Raw genomic sequence first — 16,545 nt, 5'->3', positions numbered from 1 at the left:
TAAATGCATTTGGTAAACATTTGCTGAACTATGCATGGTGCAAGGGTGTCATTTTCATCTAATCTGAAGCCCCCTCATAACAGATTTACATTGGTTTGACTGAAGTCTATTTTTAGACCCCTTCCAGTCTCCAGCTTTCTGCATTTACTGGTGTTGTAAGTGCAGAGGTAAGTGTTTGAATGATTAAGCGGTGCAGCTCAAAGGCTGAGGCATACACAGTACTTCAACCTTGAAGAGAGTGCATTAGCTGGGTCTCAAATGCTCCTATTGCCTGTACTTCACGCTGGAAGTTTTCCCATGTAAAAGTGTTCCCAAACTAGAAAACCGTGGATCTGTTTAAGCCCTACTTAGTCATGTATCAGCATGACACAGCCATTAAGCCCCACACATGATTACAAGCTTCATTAGCCTGTCAATCATCTGCTGGGAGCCCACCCACAGACCTCCCTTCAGAGTGAGGGTGCCGTCCAGACACAATCAATCGAGCTTGAGTTATTGCTTCTCATTGCTGAGTCTCAATCACTGTTCATATTTAATTAATTGAGTGCGTTGAACTCAGATGCGGATGGATCACGCCCATTTGTGGAACTTCAGGATAAGTGATATTAACGAGATGCTAAATTGAGCTTCTAATGATGTTATAAATCAACAACAAATCAGCTATAGGAGCGCAGACACATTTCTCATGGAGAGCACGGCATGGTGAAAAACAGATGTGTTGGCCGATAAGTCACAGTGGAGTTGGTCATGTGCTCCATTCATCAAAAGTAAAACCATACCAGGATCAATACATCTGAGGTCTTTGAGTGGTACTCATTCATGGATAAGCTGATATGCAGTTGCATGGTAACATTTGAAAATGGTCAATAGATCATGATGGTCAAATGATCTTCCAAATCGAAAGTTTTGAGGTCACGATCATAGTTTTAATTAAGGATGGTTATAAACATTGCCGGATGTTACTTCTGTTATGTTTTTTGGTTTTTGGTACCAAAAAGGTCTCATTTGTTAACATTAGCTAATACTTTAGCTAACATAAACAATGAATAATATATTTTGTATTAGTAAATATTGAAATTACCATTGACTCAAATTAATAAATGCTGTAAATGTAATGTTCATTGTTAGTTCATGTTAACTTATGTTAACAAATGAAACCTTGTTAAGTTTTGTCATTGTTTTTTAAGGTTAAATTTAAATGTTGCAAATGGTACAACTAAATCTACACTCGGTTGAGGTGGATGTGAATTTAAAAAAAAAAAATCAGACAGCCACTGAATTGTTCAAAGGTCTTTGCCTGTCCTTCCCTCATCTATCATGTGTTGCTTTTCTCACTCTGATGCCCTGTCACTGTGTCCAGATCACACAAAAAAGACTTCTGGGATACTTTTGCTATAATGGCAATGTTACGTTCAATAGCATGCGTGATTGATGTGTTTAGACCAATAACATTGCCATGGATGTTTCCCTCTGAATAGCTCAGACAGCCTCATTTCCTCATGCAAAGTCTTGACCATTTGAGTTTCACAAAGTTACATCACCCTGAAGTTCTTAAACAAAAAATATGAGATAGCTATATTTATTGTGTTGTTGCTAGAAGATTTTTGTTTTATTACACTATGTTTAATGGATGCTTTAGTTTTAAATATCCTGACAGTCATATACTTGCAGCAATGACAATTGTGTATTTTATTTTATTTTATTTTAATACTATTTATCTCTGAACTTGAAGATTTCAACTTGTAAAAAGCGTTCACGTCCTCGTAGAGCTCGTAATTACAGCTTTTTTTCTGAAAGCTCCTACTCCTACATATTCTTTTGGCCGTTAGTGTTGCCATAGAAATGCAAAATTTCCAGTCTGAGGACGTGAACCACTCCGAATAGATTAATTATGACATGGCATAAACGCAGCATTATATCTTTTCCTCCTGTTGTTTGTTCAAAAATAACCGTAGAAGAATTTTTGATATGATCCTTTATGAATCATTGTGCCTTTCCGTGCCCTTTTAATCAAATGTAAAGCAAACAATAATGTGGGTAAACTCCATTTTCAGCACATTCTAAGTGCAGCATATTCTGTTTTTACTTGTCTTGAATAAATGTTCTCGTAAAGGAGTGTATGTGTTGTCGTGGCCCATCATTGATGGTTGTGTGTGTATCCTGTCTCAGCAGATTCGCTGTTCAGCGGCTTAGGCCTGGGCGCAGTGGTTGGGCTGGGGTTATCTGGCCTGCTGCTGCTGCTCGTGCTAGTGGACGTCAGCTGCTTCTTCCTGCGCCAGTGTGGCCTGCTCATGTGCATCACCCGCAAGCTCTGCAGCAAAAAGACAGCCACAAGCGGCAAGAGCAAAGAGCTAGAGGAGGGCAAAGCTGCCTACCTGTGAGTATCCCTTTTGCATCAGTAATTTGCATTTGTATTAACATTTCAAATCATTTAGCAAATGCTTTTATCCCAAGAGATTTAAAATTTAAAGCAGAATACTTTTTTATGTAATGTTCTGGTACATGGAGGGCTCTGAACTGGTTGAAGGAGCAAAATTTTAACAGGAACATAAAAGCGAAAAAGGAAATCAAATGTAATCGTTCTGAACAGAAATGCTTATTGTAAATTACCATTAACCAGTTAATAACATTATTTCACCATTCTCTTTAAGATTTTAATTTTGCACTCAACGAGTCATGAATAGTATGAATAGTACGAATAGTACGGCCTATTCAACGTGATTTAAATGCCCGTGCTCAGTTGTCAAGTCATAGGTAATTTGCAATTGCAATCCGCTGGTATTAGCTTTCGGATCTCAGGAGTTTTTCTCATTACAAGCATTACATATAAGTGAAAATTAATAGTAGGTAATAGCCTATAGTGTAGGACCATTGTGAATCCAATGGACATACAAGGTTTAGCCACAAGCTCTTAGTAAAAAGTTTGGAACGGTAATATTACAGAATGAACTCATGAACAGAAATGTTAGAATACTGATTCTTCTCGGAGTGAACAAAAAATTGTTTTAAGCCCTGGGTACAAGATACATTGTTTCCTGTAATTTTATTTCCCATGTAAATACACATGCACTAAGTCTGAAAATGTCATATCCCATTGCATATTATAAATATTTTAAAGTTCAAAAAAAGGTTGCAAGCACAATGCCTATCACTTCCACTCAAGAGAGAGTCTCAGTCAGATATCGGTTAGAAAAAAATAACTTGCAGCTTACTTTGCATAAAAAGTAATAATGTAACGTCATTAGTTCGTTTTTATAATAACTGTAACACTATATGGTAATGAGTTACTTTAAAAGTAATATTACCTTACACTAACTACAACAAACAATTTGTCTTCAGTTGACAGTAAAAATTGCTGCAAGACAAAGTCCTCAAGTTAATCAGAAAAAGAAAGGTGTGACAGACAAACAGTTTTTATTTATGGAGCATGTACGTCAAAGAAGTACTTAGTCTACAGGCTTATCAGTTTGTTTACTGTGAATCACTCATTTGAATTATGCGATCTGTGTTTTATTGTTAGTTGAACTGAATGTTTTTTCCTGACATACTGTGTAGACTTTGTCCTTTGGTTTGCAGGGTGAATGATCTGTAGTTATGCATTGCCTGCTGGAACAATGGAACAATAAACTTGGCAAGTCCTGCCAAGTTTACGTGGCAAAAAGTTCACAGAGATTAAGGACCGTGATTGTCTTCAGCTTCGATAACAAGCATATATGAGCCCCATTATACACCCCAAAGGCCTTGGCCTGGACTTAAGTAACATTAGAGTGATGATGATCCCAGTGAACACAGGAAGGTTTCTTTCCAATATTATCCCATGTGAGCCACACATGGACCTTAGAAATAATGCACAGATGCGACCAATCCGTCACAGGGCCTGATGCTCACTTTGTGGCCCAAGAGTGTTACACAAATAACCCCCAGAAAACATACATTTATAAACCTATAGGTTGACATTGAAGTCAAGAATAATGTGATGTAAAGTATTCTTGAGTGAAACCAGATAGCTTGATTTCATCCACTGGGATATTGTTGGGAATTGTTTACCAGTCTTTGATAGGTAAGGGTTGAAAAAGTTAATGAGGTGAGGTGAGCTGAGCTGAGCAGGAAAGTGGAAAATGTGTTACTTTTTAAATCAGCACTATGTAGTTCCCTTTCGTTGTCACTCCGAGTTACGTCGGATGACGACGAATGGGGTTTCGCTTAGAACACCTATCGACTTCGAGTATTACAAAACGAGCCAATGGCAAAGAAATGCCATGGGTCTGCGGAATTTGCATGACGTAACTCCGCCCCACCTCGTGGGTATAAAAGGAGGACGCCGGCAACAGGCAGATATGTTTTCGCTTCGGAGCCAAGAGCATTTCTTCACTCCACAGTCATCTCTGACTTCGCTCTACGAGACGAGCTTCTCTCTCCGGTGTTGGTGTGACGGCGATCTGCAGCGAGCTCTCAGTGCCTGCTGATCTGTGCAGTAATCTGCCATTGTGTGTGTGTCTCCCTGTGCGCTTCAACATCGCGGAGTTTTTTCTCTCCTCTCATAAAAGAGCTCGCACCCGGCACGTCTTTTTAAAGACGGCTCGCCCGTGCATTTCTGGTTGCAGCGGACTGGTATCGGACTCTGATGGGCACGAGCGCTGTCTAGTGTGTTTGATCATGCTTGAACAGCGCTCGTGGTTGACTCATGTTCTCGCAAGGGAACGTGATCATCGCGTCATAAATAGGTTGAGACTCGGTGAACTCGCAAGAGTGAGAGTCCCCTCATCCACCCCCCGATCTTCGGCGGGTGGCCAGGATGACCTGAGGGTTACGGTCTGGAACAAGGCGCCGACTATGTGTCCGTGACCCCAGCCCCCCTCTTCAATGACGGTGCCCGCTAGTGAACTGCTGATTCCCGCGAGTCTACCCTCTGGTGGCCCGCGTGTTTCAGTTGAAGCTACAGAGGAAGATGCCATGTCTGTTGCAGCATCACTAGGTGGGCTTGAGTCTTCTGGAAGTGAGGGCTCGTCACAGCTGCCACCTTCCGGTGTGCATACGGCTGTGCCTGAGTCTGATCCGGAGATGACGGCCATGCTTTCCTGGGACGATTGGTTTTGGGTAAGGCCGCCGACCCTCGTCAGTGGCAAACCCCAATACCTCTCTTCCCGGACGTGCATGATGAGATCTCGAAGTCCTAGAAGACCCCCTTGTCTTCTCAGGACCACTCGCTGATCTCATCCGCCTTTCCTCCCCTCGATGGGGCCGCTGCCCTTGGGTACACTGGGGTTCCCCCGGCTGAACGCTCTGTTGCGATGCTATGTGTCCTCAGAGTGCTTCTTCTCGGCGCAATCCTAAGCACCCGCCCTTGGCCTGTAGTTTTTCGTCTACGCTTGTGGCGAGATCCTATAGTGCCACGGGACTGGCAGCCGCCTCTCTGCATGCCATGGTCATTCTGCTGGTCCACCTGACCCAGATGCTCATGGACCTGCACGAGGGCGGTACTGACCCAGGGCTCTTCACTGAGCTGCGCGCCGTCACTGACCTTGCTCTCCGAGCGACGAAAGTGGCCGTACGCTCCCTGGGTCAGGTGATGCTCACCATTCTGTGGCTGAACCTGTCTCATGTGCTGGATGTCGCGCGGACCCGTCTGTCCGACATTCCCATATCCCAGGTCGGCCTCTCCGGCGGTGCGGTTGAGGGCTTGACCAACAGCTCTCAGCCGCTCATGAGCAGACTGACGTTGATTCCGTCCCGACGGCCCAGCCGTCCGCCCAGGTCCCTCGGTCTGCCCACCGCCGAAGGCGCCCTCCCACGGCTCCCACCCCGCCCACGGCTCCCACGGACGCCACAGCCCCTCTCCAGCCCCGCCCCCCGCTACACGCCGGGTTAAGCGGCGCTCCTGAGACGGGCTCCTCGGGGATGGAGCAGACTGAGGTTGACTCTGTCCCGACAGCCCCGCCGTCCGCTCAGGTCCCTCGGTCTGCCCACCGCCGTGGGCGCCCCCAGCGGCTCCCACCCCGCCCGCTCAGCCGGGCCGGCTCTGGAGGCCGCGGTCGGACGCCAAAACAGTCCTCTCCAGCCCCGCCCCCCGCTACACGCCGGGTTAAGCGGCGCTCTTGGGATGGGCTCCTCAGAGATGGGACTCAGTTCTTTTCAGGAGCTGGTAGCAGGACCACTCCTTTCCCCGGGTGAGGGCCGGGGAAGAATCCTTATTCTCCAAAGAACTGACTCTCCCGTCTCTGAGCACAGAGAGTTCGGACGTCACAGAGCGCCGCCCACATGCCGTGCTCTCCTCGTCCCCCTCTGTCCCGGAGGTGGTTGACACGGCGTGCCGTCCACGACCGCTTCGCCCCTGTCCCCCTCTGTCGCCAGACCCTTGACAGAGCAGGCCCCCGTGGAACGCTGGTCCTTCCCTGGCCTCCTCTGTCAGGGTGTGGTTTTGACCTTGCCCCCACTCCGGGCCGCTATGCCGTCCACGTCTGGGCCGGTCATTCCGCTTCGCTGCACCACCGGGGGGACGTCTGTGGTTCTCGACGCCGCTGGCACAGTTGGGAGCCTGCCTAGAGCTTCCCTATCTGTTCCGCTGGGTCGCGCGAACCATCGGCTCGGCTATGCGATTCAGTTCGCACGGTCTCCTCCCCACTTCAGGGGAGTCCGCTCCACTTTGGTCGATGGCTATGCTCTATCATGAGAGCGGAGGTTGCTACCCTACTGGCGAAGGGTGCGATTGAGACTGTCCCTCCAGCCGAAAGGAGGTCCGGGTCTACAGCCCCTACCTCATTGTCCCGGAGAAGTCTGGTGGGTTACGGCCAATCCTGGTCCGAACCGCTCCCTTCACAGGCTGCCGTTCAAGATGCTCCTGGCCAAACGCATTTCTGGATGTGTGCGGCCACAGGATTGGTTTGCAGCGATCGACCTGAAGGACGCCTACTTTTATGTCTCCTTTCTCCCTCGACTCAGAACATACCTACGGTTTGCTGTCAGGGCGCGCGCATATCAGTACGCTGTTTTCCCATTCGGGCTAGCCCTGTCTCTTCGCGCCTTCACAAGGTTGTTGAGGCTGCCTTTGTTCCTCCATGGGGACACGGGGTTTGCATCCTGAACTATCTCGGTGACTGGCTGTCTTAAGCTCACTCCTGAGACCAGGTTTGCGAATACAGGGACCCAGTGCTCCGGCACCTAGCTCGTCTGGGCCTTCGGGTCAACCGGGGAAGGAGTAGACTTTGCCCCGTGCAGAGGAGCTCTTTTCTCGGTATGGACTTGGTCGCCTTCTCCACTCAGCCATTGCTGACTTGCCTGAGACTATCAAGCGCAAGAGTGCGGTTCCACTGAAGTTTCTTCAGAGGCTCCTGGGGCATATGGCATCTGCAGCCGCGGTTCGCCGCTCAGATTGCTTCATATGAGACCGCTTCAGCTTTGGCTCCGCGACCGAGTCCCGAGGTGGGCATGGCAACACGGCACCCTCCGAGTACCAGTTACTCCGACCTGCCGTCAGACCTTCACCCCGTGGTCGAACCTCAGTTTTCTACGGGCCGGAGTGCCCCTGGAACGAGCTTCGCGGCATGTTGTTGTAATGACAGATGCCTCCTCCACGGGCTGGGGTGCCATGTGCAATGGACGTGCTGCCGCGGGCTCCTGGACAGGACCCCGACGCCTCTGGCACGTCAATTGCCTCGAGTTGCTGGCCGTACGTCTTGCTTTGCGCCGCTTCCGGGCCGTGCTCAAGAACCAACACGTACTAGTCCGTTCAGACTATACCGCCACTGTAGCGTACATCAACCATCAAGGTGGTCTACGCTCCCGCCGTATGTCGCAACTCGCCCGCCACCTCCTCATATGGAGTCAGAAGCATCTGAGGTCGCTTCATGCCATTATATCCCCGGAGCCCTGAACTGTGCAGCCGACGAGCTCTCACGGCTTCAGCCCCTCCCGGGAGATTGGCGACTCCATCCCCAGTCGGTTCAGCTGATTTGGGACCAGTTCGGGGACGCACAGTTAGATCTGTTTGCCTCTCACGACTCGACCCATTGCGACCTGTATTATTCCCTGACCGAGGGCACGCTCGGCACGGATGCACTGGCGCACAGCTGGCCGCGGGGCCGCAAATATGCGTTTCCCCCAGTGAGCCTTCTTGCGCAGACCCTGCGCAAGGTCAGGGAGGACGAGGAGCAGGTCATTCTGGTCGCGCCATACTGGCCCGCCCGGACCTGGTTCTCCGAACTAGTACTCCTCGCGACAGCACCTCCTTGGCCGATTCCCCTGAGGAAGGACCTCCTTTCTCAGGGACGGGGCACCCTCGTCCCGATCTCTGGAACCTCCACGTGAGGCTTCTGGACGGGACGAGGCAGGTTGGAGTACCCTACCACCAGACGGTGGCGGCTACCATCCCTTCCGCTAGAACGTCGTCCACGAGACACGTCTATGCGTTGAAGTGGAACCTCTTTGTCAACTGGTGCTCTTCTCACCGAGAAGACCCCCGGAGATGTTCGATTAGTGTCGTGCTTTCCTTCCTTCAAGATAGGCTGGAGCGAGGGCTGTCTCCCTCCACCCTGAAAGTCTATGTTGCCGCTATTGCCGCACACCATGACCCGGTCGAAGGTAAGTCTGTTGGAAGGCACGACCTGATCATCAGGTTCCTGAGAGGAGCGAGGAGACTGATTCCTCCTCGCCCTCCTCTCGTTCCCTCTTGGGACCTCTCAGTGGTTCTAACTGCCCTGCGGAGTGCTCCCTTTGAGCCTTTGCAATCAGTGGAGCTTAAGTTCCTGTCTATGAAGACAGCGCTCCTGGTTGCATTGGCCTCCATCAAGAGGGTGGGGGACTTGCATGCATTCTCCGTTGACGGAGCGTGCCTGGAATTTGGGCCGGCTTACTCTCACGTGATCCTGAGACCCCGGCCTGGATATGTGCCCAAGGTTCCTACCACTCCCTTCCGGGACCAGGTGGTGAACCTGCAAGCGCTGCCCCCGGAGGAGGCAGACCCAGCCTTGGCACTGCTCTGTCCAGTACGCGCCCTCCGCGCCTATGTAGACAGGACGCAGTGTTTCAGGACCTCAGACCAGCTCTTTGTCTGTTATGGTGGGAAGCTGAAGGGAAAGGCTCTCTCCAAGCAAAGGTTGTCTCACTGGATAGTGGACGCCATTGCCTTGGCATACCAGCAGCAAGGTCGACCGTGCCCCCTTGGTGTGACTGCCCACTCCACCCGGAGTGTGGCATCCTCTTGGGCTCTAGCGCATGGCGCCTCGCTAACAGACATCTGCAGAGCTGCAGGCTGGGCGACACCTAACACATTCGCCAGATTCTACAATCTCCGAGTGGAGCCAGTGTCCTCTCATGTACTCGCTTCAACCAGCTAGTACTGGACCCGCTCAGGTGTCTTCGCTTGCTCGCCATTCCACTCCACGGACTGGATACGTGCGATATTCTCCTCAGGTGAGCTTCCCCGAAAAGCCCTGAGTTCCTCCAGCACTCCTGACGTTGGCGCCAGTGTCCATTGCCTGTGCGTCGGCTAGGTGCCTCCCGTGTGCATGGTCCCTCCCCTGAGCGACCCCCACATGTGTATTTCCACTGTAAGCCTCTTGAGCATGTGTCTTTCCCTTGGCAAGCCACCTTACCACCCCTGGGGTTGAAATATTCCACCTGCGGCTGGACACCCCAGTGTTCTCCATGTCTCCTTCGGGTCACATGTGTATTCTCTAAGTCCCCCCCCTCTGGGTTGGCAGTAATTGCATATTTCCCCTGAATTTGGGATATGCTCCCCAGTGTACCTTGGTATTCCTGTGCTAAATAGGAGTCCTTCGTCCGTGCCAGTCTCACGACAGGGATCTCAGATTTACGCAGGGCACTGGAAGACAGCTGAGAAGGTGGCGTGATTAGACTGGTAACCCCATTCGTCGTCATCCGACGTAACTCGGAGTGACAACGAAAGGGAACGTCTCGGTTACGTATGTAACCCTCGTTCCCTGAGTAGGGAACGGAGACGTTACGTCTGCCTGCCACTTTCCGCTGTACCGCGGGGATCGCCTGAGCTCAGTCTTGGCTCCTCAGCGAAGAAACATATCTGCCTGTTGCCGGCGTCCTCCTTTTATACCCACGAGGTGGGGCGGAGTTACGTCATGCAAATTCCGCAGACCCATGGCATTTCTTTGCCATTGGCTCGTTTTGTAATACTCGAAGTCGATAGGTGTTCTAAGCGAAACCCCATTCGTCGTCATCCGACGTAACGTCTCCGTTCCCTACTCAGGGAACGAGGGTTACATACGTAACCGAGACGTTTTTCAACCTTCATAATATATTTCCAAGACCCTTGAGTTGGTACATCGACTTACAATAGGTTGAATGACACGTCTGCCATAGCCTGACAGTGTCTGTATCGCTTTTACTGGCACTATGTAATTTCGGGTTTCGGGTAGTAACCCGAGCACAAAAAAACCTCAAAATTCGACTGCTTTACGGCATACGTCACTTCCCCCACTTCCTCAGATTCTGAGGTGAGAGCCCAACTAGCGTTTGATACCCGTCTCTATGTTGTTGTCATGGCCTAAGCAACAACTAAAAGGAAGAAGGCAAAAAAATGACATGCTGAAATATATGCCAATGTACCTGGGATGAAGACATTTCACACGCAATGCTGGTAGTCTGCCCAAGACGTGAGAACCCGCGAGAACTCAAGACGGTATCGGCTTGTCAACAAATGCACGTGTATCCCCTGGTGTAACCATGACAGATTTTACGACCGTAGTAGTAGACGATACTGTTTCCCAACTGTAGGGGGACCCGAGAGCAAATACCGCAAAAACGACATAGTGTTGCTTTAATTAAAGATTGCAAAGACAGACATTAATTGTCTTTGAAAATAATATTTAATTATGATAATTTGACCTAGTTAAAGGGTTAATTCACCCCCAAAAATTTTAACAGTTACTAACCCTCATGTCATTCCAAACCTGTATGATATATATTTTTTTTTTTATTTATTTTTTTCACAAAATAAGATTTCTTGAAGAAGAAAAACACTAAGAAAGTTCATGGAGTTCCAGTTTTGTTTTTGACCCCACTGACTTTAATTGTATTGACAAAAACAGTTAAAAAACGTTCATTGAGGGTTAGATGAACATGAGGGAGAGTAAATGATGACATAAGACTGTTTTCACACTGACAGTACCATTAAAAATGTTAGTGTCAGTTAGATTGTTTATTCTTTGAAAGAAATTAAAACAAATATGCATTAAATGAATTAATAGTGACAGTAAAGACTTTCACATTGTTACAAAAATCTATTTCACATAAATGCTGTTGTTCTTATGAACTTTATATTCCCAAAATTTTGGAAAAAAATATATCAAATAAATAAATTAAATATATTAAAATAGTAAATAAATGTATTGTAATATTTCACTATATTTCTGTATTTCTTATCAAAGAAATGCAGCCTTGGTGCGCAAAAGAGACTTAAAAAAAAAAAAAAACATTTTAGAAATCCTACCGACTTCAAACTTTTGAACAGTAGCCCTAATATGGGTGCATGGTTCAAACCTGACCCAAAGCCACCTTTTCAAGCATCTCATGGGTACATAAAGTTCCTGAAACAAACCAAACTGTGGTGCCAAATGGACTCTGAATATCACTTTGCAAAAAGCACCCTAAGTCTGAATTTCAGCCTCTGGGGAACCACAATGGGCTAGTTGTCAATTGAAAATGTGTTTTTGACCACTCTTTCAAACTGACCACTGTGCACCTTTCTTCTCTTCCGACAGGAAATTGCCACTGAAAGAGGAAAACGGCAAGGAGACTCTGAAACCGGACACGATCGAGATCAAAGTTCACGGTGACAACAGCCTACACATGACACAGGAGGACAGTAAAGCGTAATGGAGGCCCTGCTATCCTCTAAAAAAAACATGCAAAGTGTGCCATCCAGAGACCAATAGCAAGCAAACTAATGAGAATACAAGCAAGAACACGCCAACCAATTGTAAGATCGTTTGTTAGAGACTCCTCGTCCGGGGTATCAGAAGAGGCCACGCGATAACTGCTTTGTGAAACATTTTTTGGAGGTTGCCGCTCAACAGACAGGCTCCTGCTTATTTGTGCTTGTTCTCGCTTATTTTTGGGCTTCTTTTTTTTCAAGGCTTTGCTGTTGCTTTGAGTCTGATTCTTTGTTACTTGGAGGTTGGGTCTACGCCGTAAGTTTCATGTTTTCTCTTGCTCTCATTCCCTATTTCTTTGGAATTCGGCCGTTGCACTTTTTCAGTGTGGTTACGCAAAAAATATCGCTTCTTAATGCGTCACTCAAAATTAAGCGTGTTGAAATCCCCCACTTTTTTTGCGGTCTGTGTTGTAGTTTTGGGTAACTGTTTGGGTAATGTTTACTTTCTAGCCTATTTGCCACTATATGTCTCACCCAAATGCAAATAAATTACAGAATGCTCAGTAGCAAAGCAAGGATCAACCACACGTGACCCCAAACTAAGTACATGGTACATGGTTGATGCTGACACAGGCCCAATTTGGCCTGAATGATGAATTACTCATAGATTACAAGTGTATTTGTGGATGAAAATATGTCCTTGTTTCCAACACTGTTGTTTCATCAGAATCAGAGGAGCATCGTATGTGTCATACTTTCTTGTGGAGATATCTTGGAAACAAAAAAAAAGAAAGTGCTTTTCCTTTAGAACCGTTTGAAAGTTTGTATGTGTGTGCGTCTGAGCATGTCCATGTTGTTGTGGGGGTGTGTTTGGATGTGTGTGATAGCAAGCATGGAGTGTAGAAAGATGAAGAGTGACGTAAAGAAAGTAGAGGTTGCCAAATCTTAAAGGAAAAATATCTATTCAAGTGTGCTGATGTAAATACTTGTTATTTATTTGGAACATTTCACAGCAGAAAAAAAATATGGTTTATTCCAGGTTCTGTCTTAGCGTCACACATAAATGATGACAAATTATGTGCATCAAAATTGGCAATCAATGCAAAGGTATTCTGTGTAAGTGATGTTATCGAGAGCTAAAGAAGGGCAGGTGGCCAAGAAGGTGGTTTCAGATGAATCAGAGGTTTTAGCTATACAATTTTTTTTGGAAATCAAATCCATGCCATTTTGGGATAATTTGAGCAAGGAAGCTTTGGTTGTAAGAGAGATCAGGGGTCTGCAGCTGATGAGGATCTTAGTGTTTTAGTAATAAGGATGGAAATGGCATAGGCCCTACTGCTAGACACATGCTCATTTTACCAATCAGAGTTTGAGAAAGAAGTCTTGATATCCATCTTAATGTTCAGCATATTCACTTTGGTTTGGGCCAGCTAATTTCTCCAAAAAACAAAACATTTTGCATATATTTTTCATAAACACCAGGCTCTCCACATTCAGCGCAATAGAACATTGTGGAATGTTGCCCATTTCTTTTCAGCAGTCTAAAGGGAGCACTCCATACGCCCAACTGTACTTGTGGAATTCTTGTAATCCAGTGTAATTTTTCTTCTGTAAATAAAAGTGTCCCAATATTAAAGTTTAAACTATTTGGACTCTGCTTTTTTAAAGCATATATTCATAAAGCACACATTTGTGTTAAAGAACACTTTCACAGTCTTTGATAATTATACAAGACAAGGCTGTGTTCCAAAACCTAGTGAGCTGCCTACATAGGCAGTGTTTTGGGTGACTTCTTGACACAAAGGTTGTTCCAAAAAGTTGGCAACAGACTACTGGTGGAATTCTTTTGGTCAAATTCTAAGGCACTATTGCATTCATCCTTCATAGACGAGGCAATCCCATATTGCATTGCAACAAGCTTAGTAAAAACATTCTGAAGAGAAATGTTGATTGTAACGGTACTTTACAATAAGTTTTAATTTGTTAACATGAACTAACAATGAACAATACTTTAATCCCCCCCCCCCCCAAAAAAAAGATTTGTAATAGCTTTCATGTTAGTGAACAATAGCAACACTAGTACTATGAATTTCTATGCATATTAGCCTGAAAGGCTGTTCTTTTAGCAACATGGTGATCTTAACACTTTGCATTAGGAGTGTTATTTGTATGATGCACAGAGTTGCTGTAAATGTAGATCATACTAAATTAGTAATTTACGAGGATCCCTTTCAGTTAATATAGGCCACGACCTGTGTGGACAGTAGACATCAAGAAAGCTCACTGGGTTTTGAAGCACAGCCATCGAATATGTGGTGTGGGAAATGAATGTAGTTGTGATTCAATGTGTCCTTAAAGGTTCCTGTCCTTGTCCTGGAGCCGATGACCTGTGGAAATGAAGAACGAGACTGGAACATCCATGCATGACCACGTTTGAATGAAACCATCTACGTTTCCTTCGGGGGTCCCGCAGTCTGTTGCACTTTGAAGTGTAAGTACTGGAGAGCTAATGCAGGCTCACCCGGGCATTAGTGTCCTCTGCCTTGGCTATCCACTAAACACACATGGTCTGTAATCAGGGTGAAAACAGTAGATGATGACTGCCCAACCGAGAACAGTTTTGAGGATGCAAACTGATCTTTCCATAATGATTCACTCAACCCTCTCAGGTTCTTCTAAATGGGTCTAATATTATGAATGAGCAAATTAAATGGTGTTAAATCCAGCCAACCCTACAGAATGCAAGCACATGGGACATTTTATGGTTAACATATTGCATAACAATTGCTTACCTTTTTTCCTCTCTCTTTACTAAGCCCCAGGCTGTGCTAGTCATTTCAAAAGCTAGTTCAGTTCTTGCACAAACGCCTAACTGGGAGACCTTGTAGGTTACATGTTCCCTGCAGGCAAGAACTGTGTGTGGCCTTTATAAGATGCTATGAACATGCATTTATCTGAGCTGATGAGGTCTAGCATTTTATACTAATATACAAATCATGTTTTAGGGTGTGATGCACATTTTCTGTTATTCAGACGATTTTCATGGGTAAAATCAAGTAATTTCAATTAGAATCCATGTGATCGGGAATTTTGTGTAAAGGCGAAAGATTTTCCCATTCAGATTTCGCAACAGGGTCAAGTTGGTCGCACAGATTTATTTGCCACATTGACCAAAGGAAAGCTGCTTGGTTTGATAGTGAATTATGTGTGTGTGACGTGAGCTTTGCTTATCACTACACCATTTAAAATCGACAATGAAATTTCGCTACTGTGACCACCACCCCTTAAGAAATCTGCTACCCATGTAATACAGGATTCAAAGCCTATGAAGGAGGCCCTTTGTGTGCAGAAATGTATTAATGCCATGTGGAGTTTGAAAGGCTATTTTTGGGCAAATGTTAATGAAAGAGACCCATTGCAGTTTCCATATCGTACGTCCAGTGCTGCAAAAAAGTATTTGTATATTTTGTATTTTTATTTTGTTTCTGCTAAGATATAGAATACATACTTGTCCTTGAATACCAAAGAAATGAAAGATGCACCAAACATTTGTGCCCATTTTACATCCAGACCATGTAGTTATAAATTAACACAACCCAAAACTGATCACATAAAATCAGAAATTCAAGGACAGTTTTCTTTTTAAAACAGTGTATATGATAGTGTTAAAAAGTTTATAAGGATTTAAGATTATTAAAACTAAAAGGATAATAGATTGTGTATGTTCTCTCTCACTTTGTTCTCAAGTCTATCCATTTAAGCTTTCTTATAGAAAACAGCTAATAATTTATTGTGAATAGTCTGGTCTTTGCTTTTTACCCCAATATAATATCTTTCAAAGTTTCATACAGCGGTCAACAGACTCAAAATGGCATAATTTGGAGCACTTCTAAAAAGCCTATGTGGTCTAAATTGATCCTGTCACTTTTTAAAGAGTGAATTAGGAACTATTCACAACAATTGTTTGGGTTAATTTCAAGACAGCTGTCAAGATATCTCTCTGGCAGCGGGGGAATTAGAGCTAGATTACAATGTTTATTTGTATTGTGTTTCTCTTTAGCTGAAACTGTTATTGCTTCTGTTGTTAATGTATTTCAACCAAAGACATGCCTTAAGGGAGTTCTCGATAACAGCCTGGACATAGCGCTGAGTAAATACCATACGGCTGCAAGCATTCGCTTTGCTTTTACTGCTGTTTTAAATGGCTTTGCTTTTGCCCTAATTACATTCTTGCCTGATGTAATTAGCTTAAAGAAACAAACGGATACCTGTGCCTAATTGCATTTATAATTGATTTTTACAGCCATTTAAAAAAATTGTCATTTTAAATAAATTCTATTATTTTAAGCAACATTTTAGCATTTAAATGACAAAGCAGACCGTAAAATGAAAGCACAATGTAAGAAACAAGCCTGTTTTTTTGTCCTGTTTTCACAGCATAATGACAAAAGGACATATTACTATCAGTGTGACCCAGTGTGAATGACTAAACATAATGACAGATGATAGCAATAATGATAAAGCCTCAGAGGGCTTACTGCGGGAAGCTACTACATCACCTATATTGGTATTTTTATTATGTATTAGAAGTGATTCAAATATATGAATGATATGATTTAACAATAACCTTTCTTGACCCCGCATTTACTTAATTTATTCCTCACCTACTGACTACATAAATCATGTCTATATGGCCAGCT

The 16,545-nt window shown here is 45.3% G+C and overlaps 1 protein-coding gene across 4 annotated transcripts in view; it reads left to right on the top strand.

The window, feature by feature from the left end:
• ncam2b (neural cell adhesion molecule 2b) overlaps positions 1-14,335 on the top strand; it is a 235,687-nt gene extending 221,352 nt beyond the window's left edge. For 2 of the 4 annotated variants that reach the window (XM_077217133.1, XM_077217137.1), the window contains exons 16-17: positions 2,170-2,377; positions 11,733-13,488. In XM_077217133.1, the coding sequence (XP_077073248.1) occupies positions 2,170-2,377; positions 11,733-11,847 (323 nt within the window). In that variant the 3' untranslated portion in view covers positions 11,848-13,488. Of the gene's footprint in view, positions 1-2,169; positions 2,378-11,732; positions 13,489-14,203 lie in introns of those variants that run through there. The other 2 variants (XM_077217135.1, XM_077217134.1) reach the window with 2 other exon arrangements.
• Positions 14,336-16,545: the final 2,210 nt, after the last annotated feature.

Source organism: Siphateles boraxobius, unplaced genomic scaffold (assembly GCF_051911475.1).
Source record: "Siphateles boraxobius isolate OS27281-9 unplaced genomic scaffold, OSU_SipBor_1 7, whole genome shotgun sequence".
NCBI lineage: Eukaryota > Metazoa > Chordata > Actinopteri > Cypriniformes > Leuciscidae > Siphateles > Siphateles boraxobius.
Note: the sequence above shows the minus strand (reverse complement) of the source record. Positions and strands in the feature narration are given on the sequence as shown.